This window comes from Myodes glareolus, chromosome 4 (assembly GCF_982192425.1).
Source record: "Myodes glareolus chromosome 4, mMyoGla1.1, whole genome shotgun sequence".
Classification (NCBI taxonomy): domain Eukaryota; kingdom Metazoa; phylum Chordata; class Mammalia; order Rodentia; family Cricetidae; genus Myodes; species Myodes glareolus.
Genome location: NC_142029.1, coordinates 66,461,895 through 66,478,696, shown reverse-complemented (window position 1 = coordinate 66,478,696; position 16,802 = coordinate 66,461,895). Strand labels below are relative to the sequence as shown.

The 16,802-nt window shown below is 38.4% G+C and overlaps 1 protein-coding gene across 1 annotated transcript; it reads left to right on the top strand.

Moving 5' to 3' along the window:
* The first annotated feature begins 1,688 nt into the window (after positions 1 to 1,688).
* On the top strand, positions 1,689 to 2,627 carry LOC125388919 (olfactory receptor 8B3-like). The gene has a single exon (XM_048417289.3). It carries the CDS (start codon positions 1,695 to 1,697, stop codon positions 2,625 to 2,627), a length of 933 nt encoding a protein of 310 aa, XP_048273246.2. The 5' UTR covers positions 1,689 to 1,694.
* The last annotated feature ends 14,175 nt before the right edge of the window (positions 2,628 to 16,802 follow it).

Here is a 16,802-nt window from a genome sequence, read left to right as displayed (position 1 = left end):
GCATGTGGGGGGTGGGAGGGTTGTTGGAAGGGGAGAGGGTTAGAGAGAAGGGAGCAGGGGAGGAATGGGGAATGCTCGGGGAACTGGGAGGGGGGGAGGGAGGAAGGATAGCTTTGGGATCAGGGAAGAATATATCTCAACTAAGGGAGTCAGTTTAGGGTTTACTAGAGACTTGATTATAAATGGGATCCCAGGTCCAAGGAAGAAATGCTCTTTTTAAGTAGCATCTCTGATGATTATGGTTGCAAAGCACTGTAAGTGGCTTTTACAATACTCTACAACTTACAGACACAGAATTTATTAAGTTAGAAGCAGCAACTGGAGGCAATTTCTTACTTAACTGCAGGAAGCAAGAGAAAAGAAACCCCAAACTCAAGATTTCCCTTCAGATCTCAAGATAATTGTGAAGGTAAAATTTGTCTCCCTATCTACACTGGGGGATGCAAGTTCTCTAAAGGGAATGGAAAAGATGAGTATAATTGTGGGTCCCTCAGGAAATTAGGATAATTAGGGTGTAATATATTTTCTTCAGCCCCTTCTTTGATTTAAATGCTTCCTGAGGAAGTGCCTGGACATTTTTCTGGCCTGCTTATAACCTCACACATCCTGCAATTAAAGGTCCCTTTCTCTGCTTTCAGCAAAGACACAAAGACTTAATCAGAAAAAAATGTTCTGCAATTCAGAAATTGATACAGTAAAATTAAATCATGTGTTTATCTTCTTTGAATCGAAATATCTGGAACCTTTGAATCTGAATTATTTATACACATGAACATAAATAAGTGGGAAAGTAAGAGAGTTAGAAGGCTTTGAATGAAACTTGTGAGTTTCTGAATTTAAGGAATAGAAATAGATCTCTCTCTCGATCTCTCTCTCCTCTCTCTCTCTCTCTCTCTCTCTCCCTCCCTCCCTCCCTCCATCCATCCATCCCTCCCTCTCGATCTCTTGCTCCTGAATATTTGCCTTAATTTTTGTTTTGCTTAAACTAGATTTTTTTCATAAAATATATTCTGATTGTAGTTTCCTCACCCTCGACTCCTCAGAGATCCTCCCCTCCTCCCTATCTCCTCTCCATTCTGAATCCATACTCTTTAAGTCTCTCTTAATATATGATGGGATTCAGAAAATGTCTTCCTTTTTTGTGCCAAATGAGAGTCAAGTGAAACCTGAAGAAGAAAGCATTCAAGGGGATCAAATAGTGTTAAGGAGCAATGTTAACCAATAATTTACAGCATTTACACTGTAGTTTTACATGCTCAGAATTTAGTCTTCCAGATTCATGACTTTGTGACAAGAAAACAGTAAACACTTTTTCCATGACCTATTCTTGTTCTTTAAGTTTTAAAACGGGCACAGGTTTTTCCTTCATACCACAGCAAAGGCACTGTATTGTCCAGGAATCTGCTCCCAGTTTTAATGTAGGTGTGAAGGAAAACTTGAGATGGAAAAGGTTGAATCTTTCTTAGTGTATTTTTCTCCTTTTTCAAAAATAATACTAAAATTTGGTACCTCTGGATTTCTGACTTAAGATATTTTTCCCCCTGTGGCTGCAGCAGATGATTCTATATGATTAGTCTGAACTAGAAGAAATACTCCCAATAAAAACCTCATAGGTGGGAAGGATCCATGACTGAGTATGGATCATCCTCTAAGGCACCTCTATTTTCTGTGTCCACAGATTGACTGACAGAAGAATGGATGCAGTAAATGTCTCTTTGGTGACTGAATTCATTCTGGTAGGAATAACAGAAAAGCCTGAACTCCAAATGCCCTTGTTCTTTTTGTTCCTAGCAATGTATTTGGTCACTGCATTGGGAAATTTGTGTTTAATAATTCTGACTGTAATGAATTCTCACCTCCACACGCCTATGTACTTTTTTATCTTTAATTTGTCCTTTATAGACATTTGCTATTGTTCTGTGTTCACTCCCCAAATGCTAATGAACTTTATATTAAGGAAAAATGTAATTTCTTACATTAGATGTATGACCCAGCTCTATTTCTTTATCTTCTTTGTTGTTTCTGAGTGTTATGTGTTGACTTCAATGGCCTATGATCGCTACATGGCCATCTGCAATCCACTGTTGTATAATGTTGTCATGTCTCCTAAACTATGTTTGAATCTTATGTTTGGTTCCTACTTTATTGCATTTTCTACTGCTGTGGTTCACACTTCATGCATGCTGAGACTGACATTCTGTGATGCCAACACCATCAACCACTACTTCTGTGATATTCCTCCTTTGCTCCAGCTCTCCTGCATGAGCACATATGTCAATGAGCTTATGTTGTTTGTTGTTGGGAGTATCAATATAATTGTTCCCTCTGTAACTATCTTTGTCTCTTATGGTTTCATCCTCTCCAGCATCTTCCACATCAGTTCCTCTGAGGGCAGATCCAAATCCTTCAGCACCTGCAGCTCCCACATCCTTGCCGTTTCTCTGTTTTTTGGTTCAGCTGTGCTTGTTTATTTCAAACCCTCCTCAAAAGAGTCTATGAATGAAGGGAAAATCTATTCTGTCTTTTACACCAATGTGGTTCCTATGATGAATCCTTTAATCTACAGCTTGAGGAACAAAGATATTAAAGTTGCCCTTAGGAAAACCCTAAGCAGCAGGAACATTTAACTAGCTAGCCAAGTTGTCTTTATGCCTCTTATTTTGGGCGCAGGTTTAGTTTCTATTGTTGGGCTATACTTCAGCTGTATAATTTATCTTGTTTTTCTTTTCAAGACAATATTCTACTTCTTCTATTTTTGAATAGTCAGAAACCTTTGGAATCATAATGAATCCTCAGCTTTTTATATCATAAAAATTGAATCTTCTAAATTTGATTTAATATTTTGAAACTTTGCCTTCACTCTTTATCATTTCCACCATTTTCTATTCTATTTCTATTTAAAAATGATGATACTAAACAACCTACTCATTCCCCTTCATTCATTACAAAATGATTATTTTCTTCTCATAATCTAAAATGGTTACTCAAATGGTCAATAAAGTAACACTAGTATTCAAGTTTCCTCTCTATGGAGGGTTGTCTCATTCTGAAATGGTTTCTTTGAATGTATATCAAAATACTGATTCTGCTCTTTTCTGTATTTCTTCCACTGCGAAGCAACGTATCCCCTTCAACTGTCAGTGTCATTGGTGTGATTTATTTGCAATCAATTGATTAATGAAACTGTATAATTTCATAATGGTTCTAGGTTTCAAGCGTGGTAAGTTTTTGGGCTATGAGTTTAGCTTATCTACAAAATTAAAAATGGAGCAATTTGAATGTTTTAAGAATATAACAATTAAGGAAAGAAGATCTGAGAAGAGAGCATACCAATAACAGTCATTGAGCAAGACTCACAGACAGACAGTAAGTAAATAAGAGCCTTTTCCTGCAAAGAATCACTGAGGGTTTCTGAAAATTGTATTACCATCTGAATACTAACTTTCTTCTATGGAGCATTACAAATATTTCCCTTGCCTTATTAATCTCACATTATTCTTCACACCCACAATAACCGCACATTAATAGTGTTTTCAGTAATGAAGATTATTTTATAAAGAAATGAAGGCAGGCTATTTTTTTGGCCCAAGTAGAATGATAAGTGCTAAGTTAATAAATAGAGATAGTGGATATTGAGAAACTAATAAGGAAGAAGAATTCAGACAGTGTAGGGCAAGCAAAGGCAGCCTCTTTCTATAACTTCTTTTATCTTTTCTGGAACTTCCTGGAAATATTGTGAAGACTGAAACATCTCTCTGGACAGGTTAAAAAGCTTAAGTTAAATGACAAAAAGAAAAGTTTAACCTGAAGGGAGATCCAGAGACAAGTAAATAATTTATCATGGTTGATTTTATGTGAGATTCCTATATAGATTTTTCAGCAAAATAAACAAAATATGGCAAAATGGACTGTGTTTGCACAATCAAGTTATCAAGGAAAAAGATATTATTTACACATAACTTTTGAAGAGCTCAGTTTTTCTATTCTCTGAATCAATGTGAGTAAATAAAATGTTTACAGTCAACATCATTATAAATTTTTCATGTAAAATATTAAAAACTGTAATAATTATGGCCAAGCATTTCATACCAAATAGAGATTGTTCCAGAAAACATAAGGGAGGACAGTGGAATCCTGTGTATTTCTGAAAAAAACAAATCTCTAAAAAAACAAAACAAAACAAAACATAAACCAAATCTCTCTCTGCCTAAAGGATATTATTCCATTTCACATATCAATGAAGCATCAGAAAAAAAAAGAAGTAAAACATGCACATTGTCCATGTAGATGTCTGTGACATCAGGCAGAGATGACTGTACATTCCTTTAGAATAGATATTTGCCAGTTTTAGTGATGTGAGGTGACCCAGAAATGGTCACGACAAGACAAACACTCCTATAACTCAATATTGTGCACTTCTCACTTTTTCTTTGTCCTTAGTTTGACAATGTGGAAATAAAAAGGCTTCAAACATATGATCTCAAGTAGAAATAAACGTGACAATAAAGCTGCACTCAAAAATTACTTGACACTGAAAATTTCTCTGAAGTTTAACTACAGACAAATATTAAGTCAAATTCTGGTCAATGCTTTATCCCATTCAAGGTTTTTCTTCAAGGCAACTTTAGCATCATTTTTCTCAAGCTATATATTAAGGGATTAATCCTGAGAATTATGATAGTATAAAAGGTAGAAGAAATTTTATCCTCATCCATAGACCCATCTGAGGATGACTGAAGATACATGAATACATGACCCAAAGAACATAGAAACAGCAATTGTGTGCAAGGGCTGAAGGCTTTGGACCTGCCTGCAGTAGACTGTATTTTGTAGATGCTGGAGAGAATGAAGCCATGAGAGGTAAATACAGTGACAGTGGGTACAATGATGTCTTTACCTCCTACAATGAGCAGCTGTATCTCATTGACATAAGTCCTAGTACAGGAGTGTTGCAGCAAAGGGAGACTATCACAAAAGCAATTGATGGTGTTTCTATCACAAAAGCTCAGTTGAAGCATAGAACTAGTATGTTTCATGGCACCAGAAAGTTCCATAAAATATGCACCAAGCATCGGATAGAAACCCACCTTAGGGGACATAGCAATGCTATACAAGAGTGGATTACAGATAGCCACATAACGATCTAGGCCATTGCTGTCAGCATGAAACATTCAGAAATCACAGAAAAGCAACACGAGTCTTGTACTTCATTTAGGAGATAGTATTTTTCTTCAGTGAAAAGTTTATCAGCATTTGGGGTGTAACCACTGAAGAATACCAGAGATCTATGAGAGACAAGTTAAGGAGAAAAAAAGTACATGCAGGTGTGAAGGTGAGAATTCAACACAATTAGAATGATCAAAGCCAAATTTCCTAAAGTGGCTAATAGATAAATTACTATAAAGAGGGAGAAGAGTGGTGCTTGGATATTAGACTCTTCCATTATGCCTCAGAGAATGAATTCCATCCCCAAAGAGCCATTTCCCACAGACATTGCTCTTCAAGAAAATCTGGGTGGGGGAAGTGAAAATTGTAGGAAAAATTACAACTGACAACTATCTTGGAAAATTCTGAGGAATGTAATGGGAAGACATGGATCCACTTGAATACAGTAGAATCAAATTTGTATTACCACGATATAAAGTGGCATTCATCCCTACTAAATAAAAATAATGCCTGCCTTTAATCCTACCACTTAGAGAAAATGGCTGGTAAGCCTCTATGAGCATAAGGTCAGCCTGGTCTACAGAGATGTACAATGATACTCCACAATACACACATACACATGCACACACAACCACAAATAGTCTACACAACTGAACTGAGTACTAAAATTCCATCAAGAAGGCTGGAGAGATGACTTAGCGGTTAAGAGCATTGCCTGCTCCTCCAAAGGTCCTGAGTTCAATTCCCGGCAACCACATGGTGGCTCACAACCATCTGTAATGAGGTCTGGTGCCCTCTTCTGGCCTGCAGACATATACACAGACAGAATATTGTATACATAATAAGCAAATAAATAAATATTTAAAATTCCATCAAGAGTACTAGAAAGACTTTAACTTCTTTCTTTATTTCTTTCCTGACCCAGGGGTGGTTCAGTAGTTGACTGTTCAGCTTCCATGAGTTAGAAGGCTTTCTGGGGGTAGAATTATTGTTAAATTCTAACTTTATTCGATGGTGATCTGATAAGACACAGATGGTACTAATATTTTTTTTTGTATCTGTACCAAGTATGTGGTCAATTTTCGAGAAGGTTCCATGAGATGCTGAGAAGAAGGTATATTCTTTGCTATTTGGGTGGAATGTTCTATAGATATCTGTTAAGTCCATTTGATTCATTACCTCCATTAATTCTCTTATTTTCTGTCTGATTGACCTGTCCATTGGTGAGAGAAGAGTATTGAAGTCGCTTACTATTAGTGTGCAGGGTTTGATGACTGCCTTGAGTTCTAGTAACGTTTATTTTACATAAGTGGGTGCTTTTGTATTAGGGACATAAATATTCAGGATTGAGACTTCATCTTGATGAATTGTTCCTGTTATGAGTATAAAGTGTCCATCTCCATCTGTTCTGATTGGTTTTAGTTTGAAGTCAATTTTGTTAGAAATTAGTATAGCCACATCCACTTGTTTCATAGGTCCATTTGATTGAAAAACCTTTTCACAACCCTTTACTCTGAGTAGATGTCTATCTTTGTGGTTGAGGTGTGTTTCTTGTAAACAGCAGAATGTTGTATCCTGTTTTCGTATCCAATTTCTTAGCCTGTGCCTTTTTATAGGTGAATCGAGTCCATTGAAATTAAGGGACACTAAAACTCTAATTAACCCAGTTTAAAAATGGGGTACTGAACTGAACAGAGGATTCTCAAAAGAAGAAGTACAAATGGCCAAAAGACACTTAGGGTCATGCTCAACCTCCTTAGTGATCAGGGAAATGCAAATCAAAACAACTCTGAGATACCATCTTACACCAGTCAAAATGGCTAAATCAAAAACACCAATGATAGCCTATGCTGGAGAGGTTGTGGAGTAAGGGGATCACTCATCCATTGTTGGTGGGAATGCAAACTTGTGCAGCCACTTTGGAAACTCAGGAAACTGGGAGTCAACCTACCTCAAGATCCAGCAATTCCACTATGTGCATAGCAGCACTATTTGTAATAGTCAGAACCTGGAAACAACCTAGGTGCCCCTCAATAGAAGAATGGATAAAGAAGGTGTGGCACATAAACACTTTAGAGTTCTACTCAGTGGTAAAAAACAATGATATCTTGAACTTTGCATGTGAATGAATGGAAATAGAAAGCACTATCCTGAGTGAGGTAACCCAGACCCAAAAAGAGTAATATGGCATGTACTCACTCATAAGCGGATTCTAGCCATAAACAAAGGATATTGAGCCTACAGTTCGTGATCCTAGAGAAGCTAAATAAGAAGGTGAACCCAAAGAAAAGCATATATTTATCCCCCTGGATATTAGAAGTTGACAAGATCGTCAGGCAAAAGTTGGGATGGGGAGGGGATTGGGGGGAAGGGGAGATGCGGAGAGAGAACGGAGAAGGGGAGGATTGGGGATAGCTTTGGGGAATGGGATAATTGAGATGGAGGAAGGGCGGATATGGGAGCAGGGAAGAAGGTACCTAATCAAGGAGCCATTTTAGGGTTGGCTAGAGTCTTGGCTCTAGAGGGGTTCCCAGGTGGCCAAGGTGATTTCCTCAACTAGTTCCATGGGCAGCAGAGGAGAGGGTGCCTGTACTAACCTTATCCTATAGCCACACTAATGAATATATTGCATATCACCATAGAACCTTCATCCAGCGATGGATGGAGATAGAGACAGAGACCCACATTGGAGCACTGGACTGAGCTCCCAAGGTCCAAATGAGAAGCAGAAGGAACGAGAACATGAGCAAGAAATTCAGGACTGTGAGGGATCCGTCCACCTACTGAGACAATGGGACCTATCTAATGGGAGCTCACCAAGGCCAGCTGGACTGGGACTGATGGAGCATGTGATCAAACTGGACTCTCTGAACGTGGTGGACAATGAGGGCTGATTGAGAAGCCAAGGACAATGGCACTGAGTTTTGATTCTACTGTATGGACTGTCCTTGTTGGAAACTAGTCTGTTTGGATGCTCACCTTCCTAGACCTGGATGGAGGTGGGAGGACCTTGGACTTGCCACATAAATTAAAAGAAACAAGTCTAAGAACAGCTAAGATACTCAGGAACATTCATAATCTGAAATAATTTAAAATCTTTAATGGCTAAATAGATTACTAAATAAGACATATAGCAACTTATATGTCTGCTAGATCTCTGAATAGTGTCAATTCACCCTACTCAGACATTCTTTTTTGAGTTTCACTTCAATCATAAGTCTTTCCTAAAGAAAATGGGTATAACTTGGATCCTTGGTCTAGTTGCAAGCTGAAGCCATTCTGAAAACAGAAAATGCAATAAACTCCACGGTAAAGCCTGTATAAAAACCCTGCACGTGAAATTTGCAATAGTCGTATTCCCATGAAGGAAAAGAAGGATGTTGCTTGTTGGAACCCATAGGAGAGTAAAACAGGTGAGGCTTGGCCAAGTTGAAGAATGCTCAATTATGAAACATAAAAAGGTTCTTGATTTCAAATGTTCAGCAATGATACACAAGGTAACAGTGCAATATTTAACGTCTAAGGGTGCTTAAAAATTTGATTATCACATTATATACACAAATCTATTGCCACAAAGCATAAATATGTAAAAAATGCATAGATGGATTAGCTTTATTATTCGGTCATTTCAGAAATACCTTTATTGTTGTTTAGTCAAAGCACCATGAATTATATGACATATATACTGTTTTTCACCTAAGTAGTTATTCAACAAATATGCTAAATAAAAATGAAAGCATTACTATGAGTAGATTTTAAAACTTACCCTATTTGGAAGTGGAAAAAAGAGTGTGCTCATTGTCATTATTACTTACTATTTATGCCTTAAAAAGCCTATAACAGGTCCTGAGCTTTTATTGCCTTTAGTTTGTGAGAATGCTGAACAAAGTTTGATGTCACAGGTTGTAATTTTAATACTATTTCTTAATATAGTAGAACAAGAGGAAAGAAAGCCAATGTTCTTTTTGAGACACCTGCCACTTGAAACTCCTATTATGTGTTTCATTTCATAATGTTCTCAAAATTCACCAGGAACAGTTTTGGCTCTTTCAGAAGCCTGGAGACAGATAGTAAAAAGATCTCAAGTGATGGCTTGTGCATGGAAGACCAATATGTGTCCTTGGATATTCAATCAATGAGTTCCCTGTTTTTTTTGGGGGGGATGTGTATCCTCATTATTTGAGCCAAAACTAAACTCCTATCTTAAAATCAGTTTCTTCACAAAAGTACATTGTTTCTTTCTTTATCTCTCCCCATATTGTCACAGGACAGTTGTAAAGAAATGACCCAATGGCTTTCCAACTATTTAATAAAACTGTGTAAGGAATATAGTAGTACTTCACTTATAATCTCCCCAATAGTTGTCCAAATGATTTTTAATTTGTGTTACTTTTGTTTCCTCATCTGCGAATGAATCCTTAGTCCTCATGGATATTATACCGGGGTTCAAACATACAATTACTTTCCCCAACCTACAAAAATTAATTTTTATATGTTGCATACTATTTGCTTTTAATATTTTTTTTAAATTACCACTAAAATATCAAACTCTTTTGTCATTAAACACAATATTTAACAATTGAGGCAAACATTTTTATACTTTTCATAAATATTATGGAAGAAAAAGAGTTGGAGACTCTGAAATCGAATCCTTAATACAATAGTTGAGGAAGGTCAGTTAACATTACTCTACCCAGGTTCTACTTATTATAAATTATGGGTGAATTTAAAGTATATATTTCCTCATATATTTGTGGTGATTAATTTTGGGAAGGATTAGGAAAAAGGAAAGAGTAAAACCCTGTAAACTAAAAATAGTAAATTCTCACTGGTAAATACCAGTGTTCATGGATATTTGAAAGATTTAAAATACTGAAAATGTGTGATTTGGACATAGTGAATAACAGAACTTGATTGCTGGTTGTGAAGATTATTTGGTCCAATTATAAGTGTACATAAACTTAAAGCATATTGGATTTACATGACTAAGAATTTACATGTTTCTAGAACACATTAAGCCTGAACATTAATGTCTCACACTGAATAATACAAACACGGTGAAAACACAAATGAAAGGGTAAGAATGTAAGGCATTGTGCAATCTGTGACTTGTCGGCACTTAGGTAATGATCCCTGTACTCAAAACAAAGCAGTAAATCCTCATTTTAAAAGTTCACTATAGTTTTTTTGGTGTTCCAAGGGACCCCTCCCCTCCCCCCACTGCTGCGGGCCCTTTGTCTCCTGAGTCCTGGGAAGACCAGCTAGCCCTGTTGCCCTGCTGAGCAGTTCTTCCCAGAGAGGTGAGTGGGTGCTAGCCTGGGCAGCCTGCCTGCCTGTCCGGGAAGGGAGCACAGCCCTTCCCCCCTCAGCTTCTGCGGCAGGGTCTTCTTCGGTGTTCCAAGGGACCCCTCCCTTCCCCCCACTGCTGCGGGCCCTTTGTCTCCTGGGTCCTGGGAAGACCAGCTAGCCCTGTTGCACTGCTGAGGAGTTCTTCCCAGAGAGGGCTGAGGAGCTCTATCCAGAGAGTGCTGTGAAGTCCTATCCAGAGAGTGCTGAGGAGTTCTATCCAGAAAGTGCTGAGGAGTTTCATCCAGAGTGGGGGAGATGGGCAGGCGCCAATGCAAGAATTCCTCCAACAACCTGAAAGGCAACATGACATCGCCAGTATCCAGGGAGCTCGAAACTAGAAGAATTGAACACCCTACTCCAGAAGAAATAGAAGAAATCGACTCTAAGCACTTCTTTATGAAAATAATAGAGGAACTTAAACAGGAGGTGAAAATCTGCCGTAAAGAAATAGAAGATAAGTATAACAAAAAAATTGAGGAAATGAGTAAAGAAATGGAAGAGAAATATACCAAAAAGTTTGAAGAAATGAGTAAATCCATAAATGAAATTCTGGGAAACCAAGAAAAAACAATCAAACAGGTAATAGAAACAGTTCAAGATTTGAAAACTGAAATGGAGTCAATGAAGAAATCACAAACCGAGGGCCGGCTGGCTATGGAAAATCTGGGTAAACGAACAGAGACTTCAGAAACAAGCTTAACCAATAGAATACAAGAGATAGAAGAAAGAATCTCAGACTCTGAGGACACCATAGAGAAATTAAACACTCTGTCCAAAGAAAACAGCAAATCCAACAAATTCTCATCACAAAACATTCAGGAACTGTGGGACACAATAAAAAAAACCAAATCTAAGAATAATAGGAGTAGAAGAAGGAGAAGAATTGCATTTCAAAGGTCCAGAAAATATACTCAACAAAATTATAGAAGAAAACTTTCCCATCCTAAAGAACGATATTCCTATGAAGGTTCAAGAAGCATACAGAACACCGAATAGACTGGATCAGAAAAAAACATCCCCTCGTCATATAATAATCAAAACACAAAGCATTCAGACTAAAGAAAGGATATTGAGAGCTGCAAAAGGAAAAAGGTCAAGTAACTTATAAAGGTAAACCTATCAGACTTTCACCAGACTTCTCGATGGAAACCATGAAAGCCAGAAGGTCCTGGATAGAGGTACTGCAGAAACTAAGAGACAATGGATGCAAACCCAGACTACTTTACCCAGCCAAGCTTTCGTTCACTATCAACGGAGAAAACAAAATATTCCAGGATAAAAACAAATTTAAACAATACGTAGCTACTAATCCAGCCTTACAGAGAATACTAGAAGGAAAATCACAACCCAAGGAATCCAACATTCCCAACACTGCCTACATTAACTCAGACATCTAGCGACCCTTCACAAGCACAACTCAAAGAAGGAAAACACATACACGCTACTACCCAAAAAAATGACCGGAGTCATGGATCACTGGTCATTAATATCACTTAATATCAATGGTCTCAACTCACCTATAAAGAGGCACAGACTTAGAGATTGGATACGAAAACAGGATCCAACATTCTGCTGTCTACAAGAAACACACCTCAACCACAAAGACAGACACCTACTCAGAGTAAAGGGTTGGGAAAAGGTTTTCCAAGCAAATGGACCTAAGAAACAAGCGGGTGTGGCCATTCTAATATCTAACAAAATCGACTTCAAACTAAAATCAATCAGAAGAGATGGAGATGGACATTTCATACTCATAACAGGAACAATTCATCAGGAAGAAGTCTCAATCTTGAATATCTATGCCCCTAATATAAAGGCACCCACATATGTAAAAGAAACTCTTCTAGAACTCAAGGCAGTCATCAAACCACACACACTAATAGTAGGAGACTTCAACACTCCTCTCTCAACAATGGACAGGTCAATCAGACAGAAACCTAACAGAGAAATAAGAGATTTACTGGAGGTACTGAATCAAATGGACTTAATAGACATCTATAGAACACTCCACCCAAATAGGAAAGAGTATACCTTCTTCTCTGCAGCCCATGGAACCTTCTCGAAAATTGACCACATACTTGGTAACAAAGCAAACTTCCACAGATACAAAAAAATATTAGTGACCACCTGTGTCTTGTCAGATCACCATGGATTAAAATTAGAATTCAACAACAATGGTACCCCCAGGAAGCCAACAAACTCATGGAAGTTGAACAGTCAACTACTAAATCACCCCTGGGTCAAGGAAGAAATAAAGAAAGAAATTAAAGTCTTCCTTGAATATAATGAAAACAAAGACACAACGTATTCAAACCTATGGGACACAATGAAAGCAGTGCTAAGAGGAAAGTTCATAGCACTAAGTGCCCACCTAAAGAAAACAGAGAAAGCACACATTGGAGACTTAACAACACACTTGAAAGCTCTAGAAAAAAAAGAAGCTGATTTACCCAGGAGGAGTAGAAGACTGGAAATAATTAAACTGAGGGCTGAAATCAACAAAATAGAAACACAGAAAACAATTCAAAGAATCAATGAAGCAAAAAGCTGGTTCTTGGAGAAAATTAACAAGATTGACAAACCCCTATCCAAGTTAATCAAACGGCAGAGAGAGAACTTGCAAATTAATAGGATCAGAAATGAAAAGGGGGACATAATCACAGACACGGAGGAAATTCAGAGAATCATTAGATCTTACTACGAAAGTTTATATGCCACAAAGTTGGAAAATGTAAAAGAAATGGACATTTTTTTAGATAAGTACCATATACCAAAGTTGAACCAAGACCAGGTGAACAATCTAAATAGACCTGTTAGTCGTGAAGAACTAGAAGCTGTTATCAAAAATCTCCCTACCAAAAAAAGCCCAGGACCAGATGGTTTCAATGCAGAATTCTATCAGAACTTCCAGGAAGAGCTAATACCTATACTCCTTAATGTATTCCACAATATAGAAAAAGAAAAGTCACTGCCAAACTCCTTTTATGAAGCTGCAGTCACCCTAATACCAAAACCACACAAAGACACAACCAAGAAAGAGAATTACAGGCCAATCTCACTCATGAACATCGATGCGAAAATTCTCAATAAAATACTGGCAAACCGAATCCAAGAACACATTAGAAAAATCATCCATTATGATCAAGTAGGCTTCATCCCAGAGATGCAGGGATGGTTCAACATACGCAAATCTATCAATGTAATCCATCATATAAATAAACTGAAAGAAAAAAATCATATGATCATTTCATTGGACGCTGAAAAAGCGTTTGACAAAATTCAACACCCATTTATGATAAAGGTGTTGGAGAGACTGGGGATACAAGGATCATACCTAAATATAATAAAAGCAATATACAGCAAGCCGACAGCTAACATCAAATTGAATGGAGAGAAACTCAAAGCCTTTCCACTAAAATCAGGAACACGACAAGGCTGTCCACTCTCTCCATACCTCTTCAATATAGTGCTTGAAGTTCTAGTAATAGCAATAAGACAACATAAGGGGATCAAGGGAATTCGAATTGGAAAGGATGAAGTTAAACTTTCGTTATTTGCTGACGATATGATAGTGTACATAAGCGACCCCAAAAACTCTACCAAAGAACTCCTACAGCTGATAAACACCTTTAGTAACGTGGCAGGATACAAGATCAACTCCAAAAAATCAGTGGCCCTCCTATACACAAAGGATAAAGAAACGGAGAGGGAAATCAGAGAAACATCACCTTTCACGACAGCCACAAACACCATAAAATATCTTGGGGTTACTCTAACCAAGGATGTGAAAGACCTATTTGACAAGAACTTTAAGCCTTTGAAAAGAGAAATTGAGGAGGATACCAGAAAATGGAAAGACCTCCCCTGCTCTTGGATTGGGAGAATCAACATAGTAAAAATGGCAATTCTACCAAAAGCAATCTACAGATTCAATGCAATCCCCATCAAAATCCCATCAAACTTCTTCACAGACCTTGAGAGAACATTAATCAAGTTTATATGGAAAAACAAAAAACCCAGGATAGCCAAAACAATCTTATACAATAAAAGAACTTCTGGAGGCATTACCATCCCTGACTTCAAACTCTATTATAGAGCTACAGTATTGAAAACAGCTTGGTATTGGCATAAGAACAGAGAAGTCGACCTATGAAATCGAATAGAAGACCCAGATATTAACCCACAAACTTATGAACACCTAATTTTCGACAAGGGAGCTAAAGGTATACAATGGAAGAAGGAAAGCATCTTTAACAAATGGTGCTGGCATAACTGGATGTCAATCTGTAAAAAAATGAAAGTAGATCCATATCTATCACCATGCACAAAAATCAAGTCCAAATGGATTAAAGACATCAACATTAATCCGTCCACTTTGAACCTGATAGAAGAGAAAGTGGGAAGTAGTCTACAAGATTTAGGCACAGGAGGCCTCTTCCTAAGTAGGACCCCAGCAGCACAGACAATAAGAGAAACAATGAATAAATGGGATCTACTGAAACTGGGAAGCTTCTGTAAAGCAAAGGACACTGTCAGTAGGACAAAAAGGCTGCCTTCTGACTGGGAGAAGATCTTCACCAACCCCTCATCAGACAAAGGTCTGATCTCCAAAATATACAAAGAACTCAAGAAACTAGACACTAAAACTCTAATTAACCCAATTAAAAAATGGGCTTCTGATCTGAACAGAGAATTCACAACAGATGAACTTCGAATGGCCAGAAGACACTTAAGGTCATGCTCAACCTCCTTAGCGATCAGGGAAATGCAAATCAAAACCACTTTGAGATACCATCTTACACCTGTCAGAATAGCTAAAGTTAAAAACACCAATGATAGCCTATGCTGGAGAGGATGTGGAATGAGGGGAACACTCATCCATTGTTGGTGGGAATGCAAACTTGTGCAGCCACTTTGGAAATCAGTGTGGCGGTTTCTCAGGAAACTGGGAGTCAATCTCCCTCAGGACCCAGCAATTCCTCTCTTGGGAATATACCCTAGAGATTTCCAAACATACTACAAAAGTGTTTGTTCAACTATGTTCATAGCAGCACTATTTGTAATAGCCAGAACCTGGAAACAGCCTAGGTACCCCTCAATAGAAGAATGGTTAAAAAAGGTGTGGAACATATACACATTAGAGTTTTACTCAGCGGTAAAAAATAATGACATCTTGAATTTTGCATGCAAATGGATGGACATAGAAAACGCTTTACTGAGTGAGGTAAGCCAGACCCAAAAAGAGGAACACGGTATGTATTCACTCATAAGTGGATTCTAACCATAATTTAAGGTCTTTGAGCCTATTATTCGTGATCCTAGAGAAGCTAAATAAGAAGACGAACCTGATGAAGATTATTTAGCTATCCGCCAGGCGGTAGGAAATAGTCAAGAGTCCCAGGTAACCTTGGGTGCATGGGGGGGGGGTGGGAGGGTTGTTGGAAGGGGAGAGGGTTAGAGAGAAGGGAGTAGGGGAGGAATGGAGAAAGCTCGGTTGACCGAGATGGGGGGAAGGGAGGAAGGATGAATGTGGGATCAGGGAAGAATATATTTCAACTAAGGGAGTCATTTTAGAGTTTACAGGAAACTTGATTATATATGGGATCCCAGGTCCAAGGAGAGATCCCCAGATTGTTCTCTGGACAGAGGAGGGGGTGCCTGAACCGGCCTTGGCCCGTGACCATACTGATGAATATTTTGCTTATCACCATAGATCCTTCATCTGGCGTTGGATGGCGATACAGATGTAGGCCCGCGTTGGAGCACCGAACTGAGCCCCCCAAGATCCAAATGAGGAGCAGAAAATGACGAAGGACTGCGAGGGATACTATCACCCACTGATACAAGGGGTCGGATCTAATGAGAGTTTACCAAGGCCAGCTGGACTGCGACTGAACGAGCATGTGATCCAACCAGATTCTCTGAATGTGGCCTGATTTTCTGAATGTGGCTGGCCTGCAGTCTTTCTGAGAAGCCATTGACAATGACACTGGGACTGGTTTCTTCTGCATATACTGGATTTTTGGGATCCAGTCTGTTTGGATGCTCACCTTCCTGGACCTGGAGGGAGGGGGGAGGAGCTTGGACTTCCCACAGGGCAGGAGACCCTGACTTCCCTAGGGGACAAAGAGGGAGGAGGAGAGAGAGGGGGGGAGTGGGAGGGCGTTGGGAGGAGGGGCGTAAATGGAAACTTTTTATAATTTAATAAAATTACTTTCAAAAAAAATAAAAAAAAATAAAAGTTCACTATAGGAATTAAAACCTTTTACAATACATTATATTTCAGC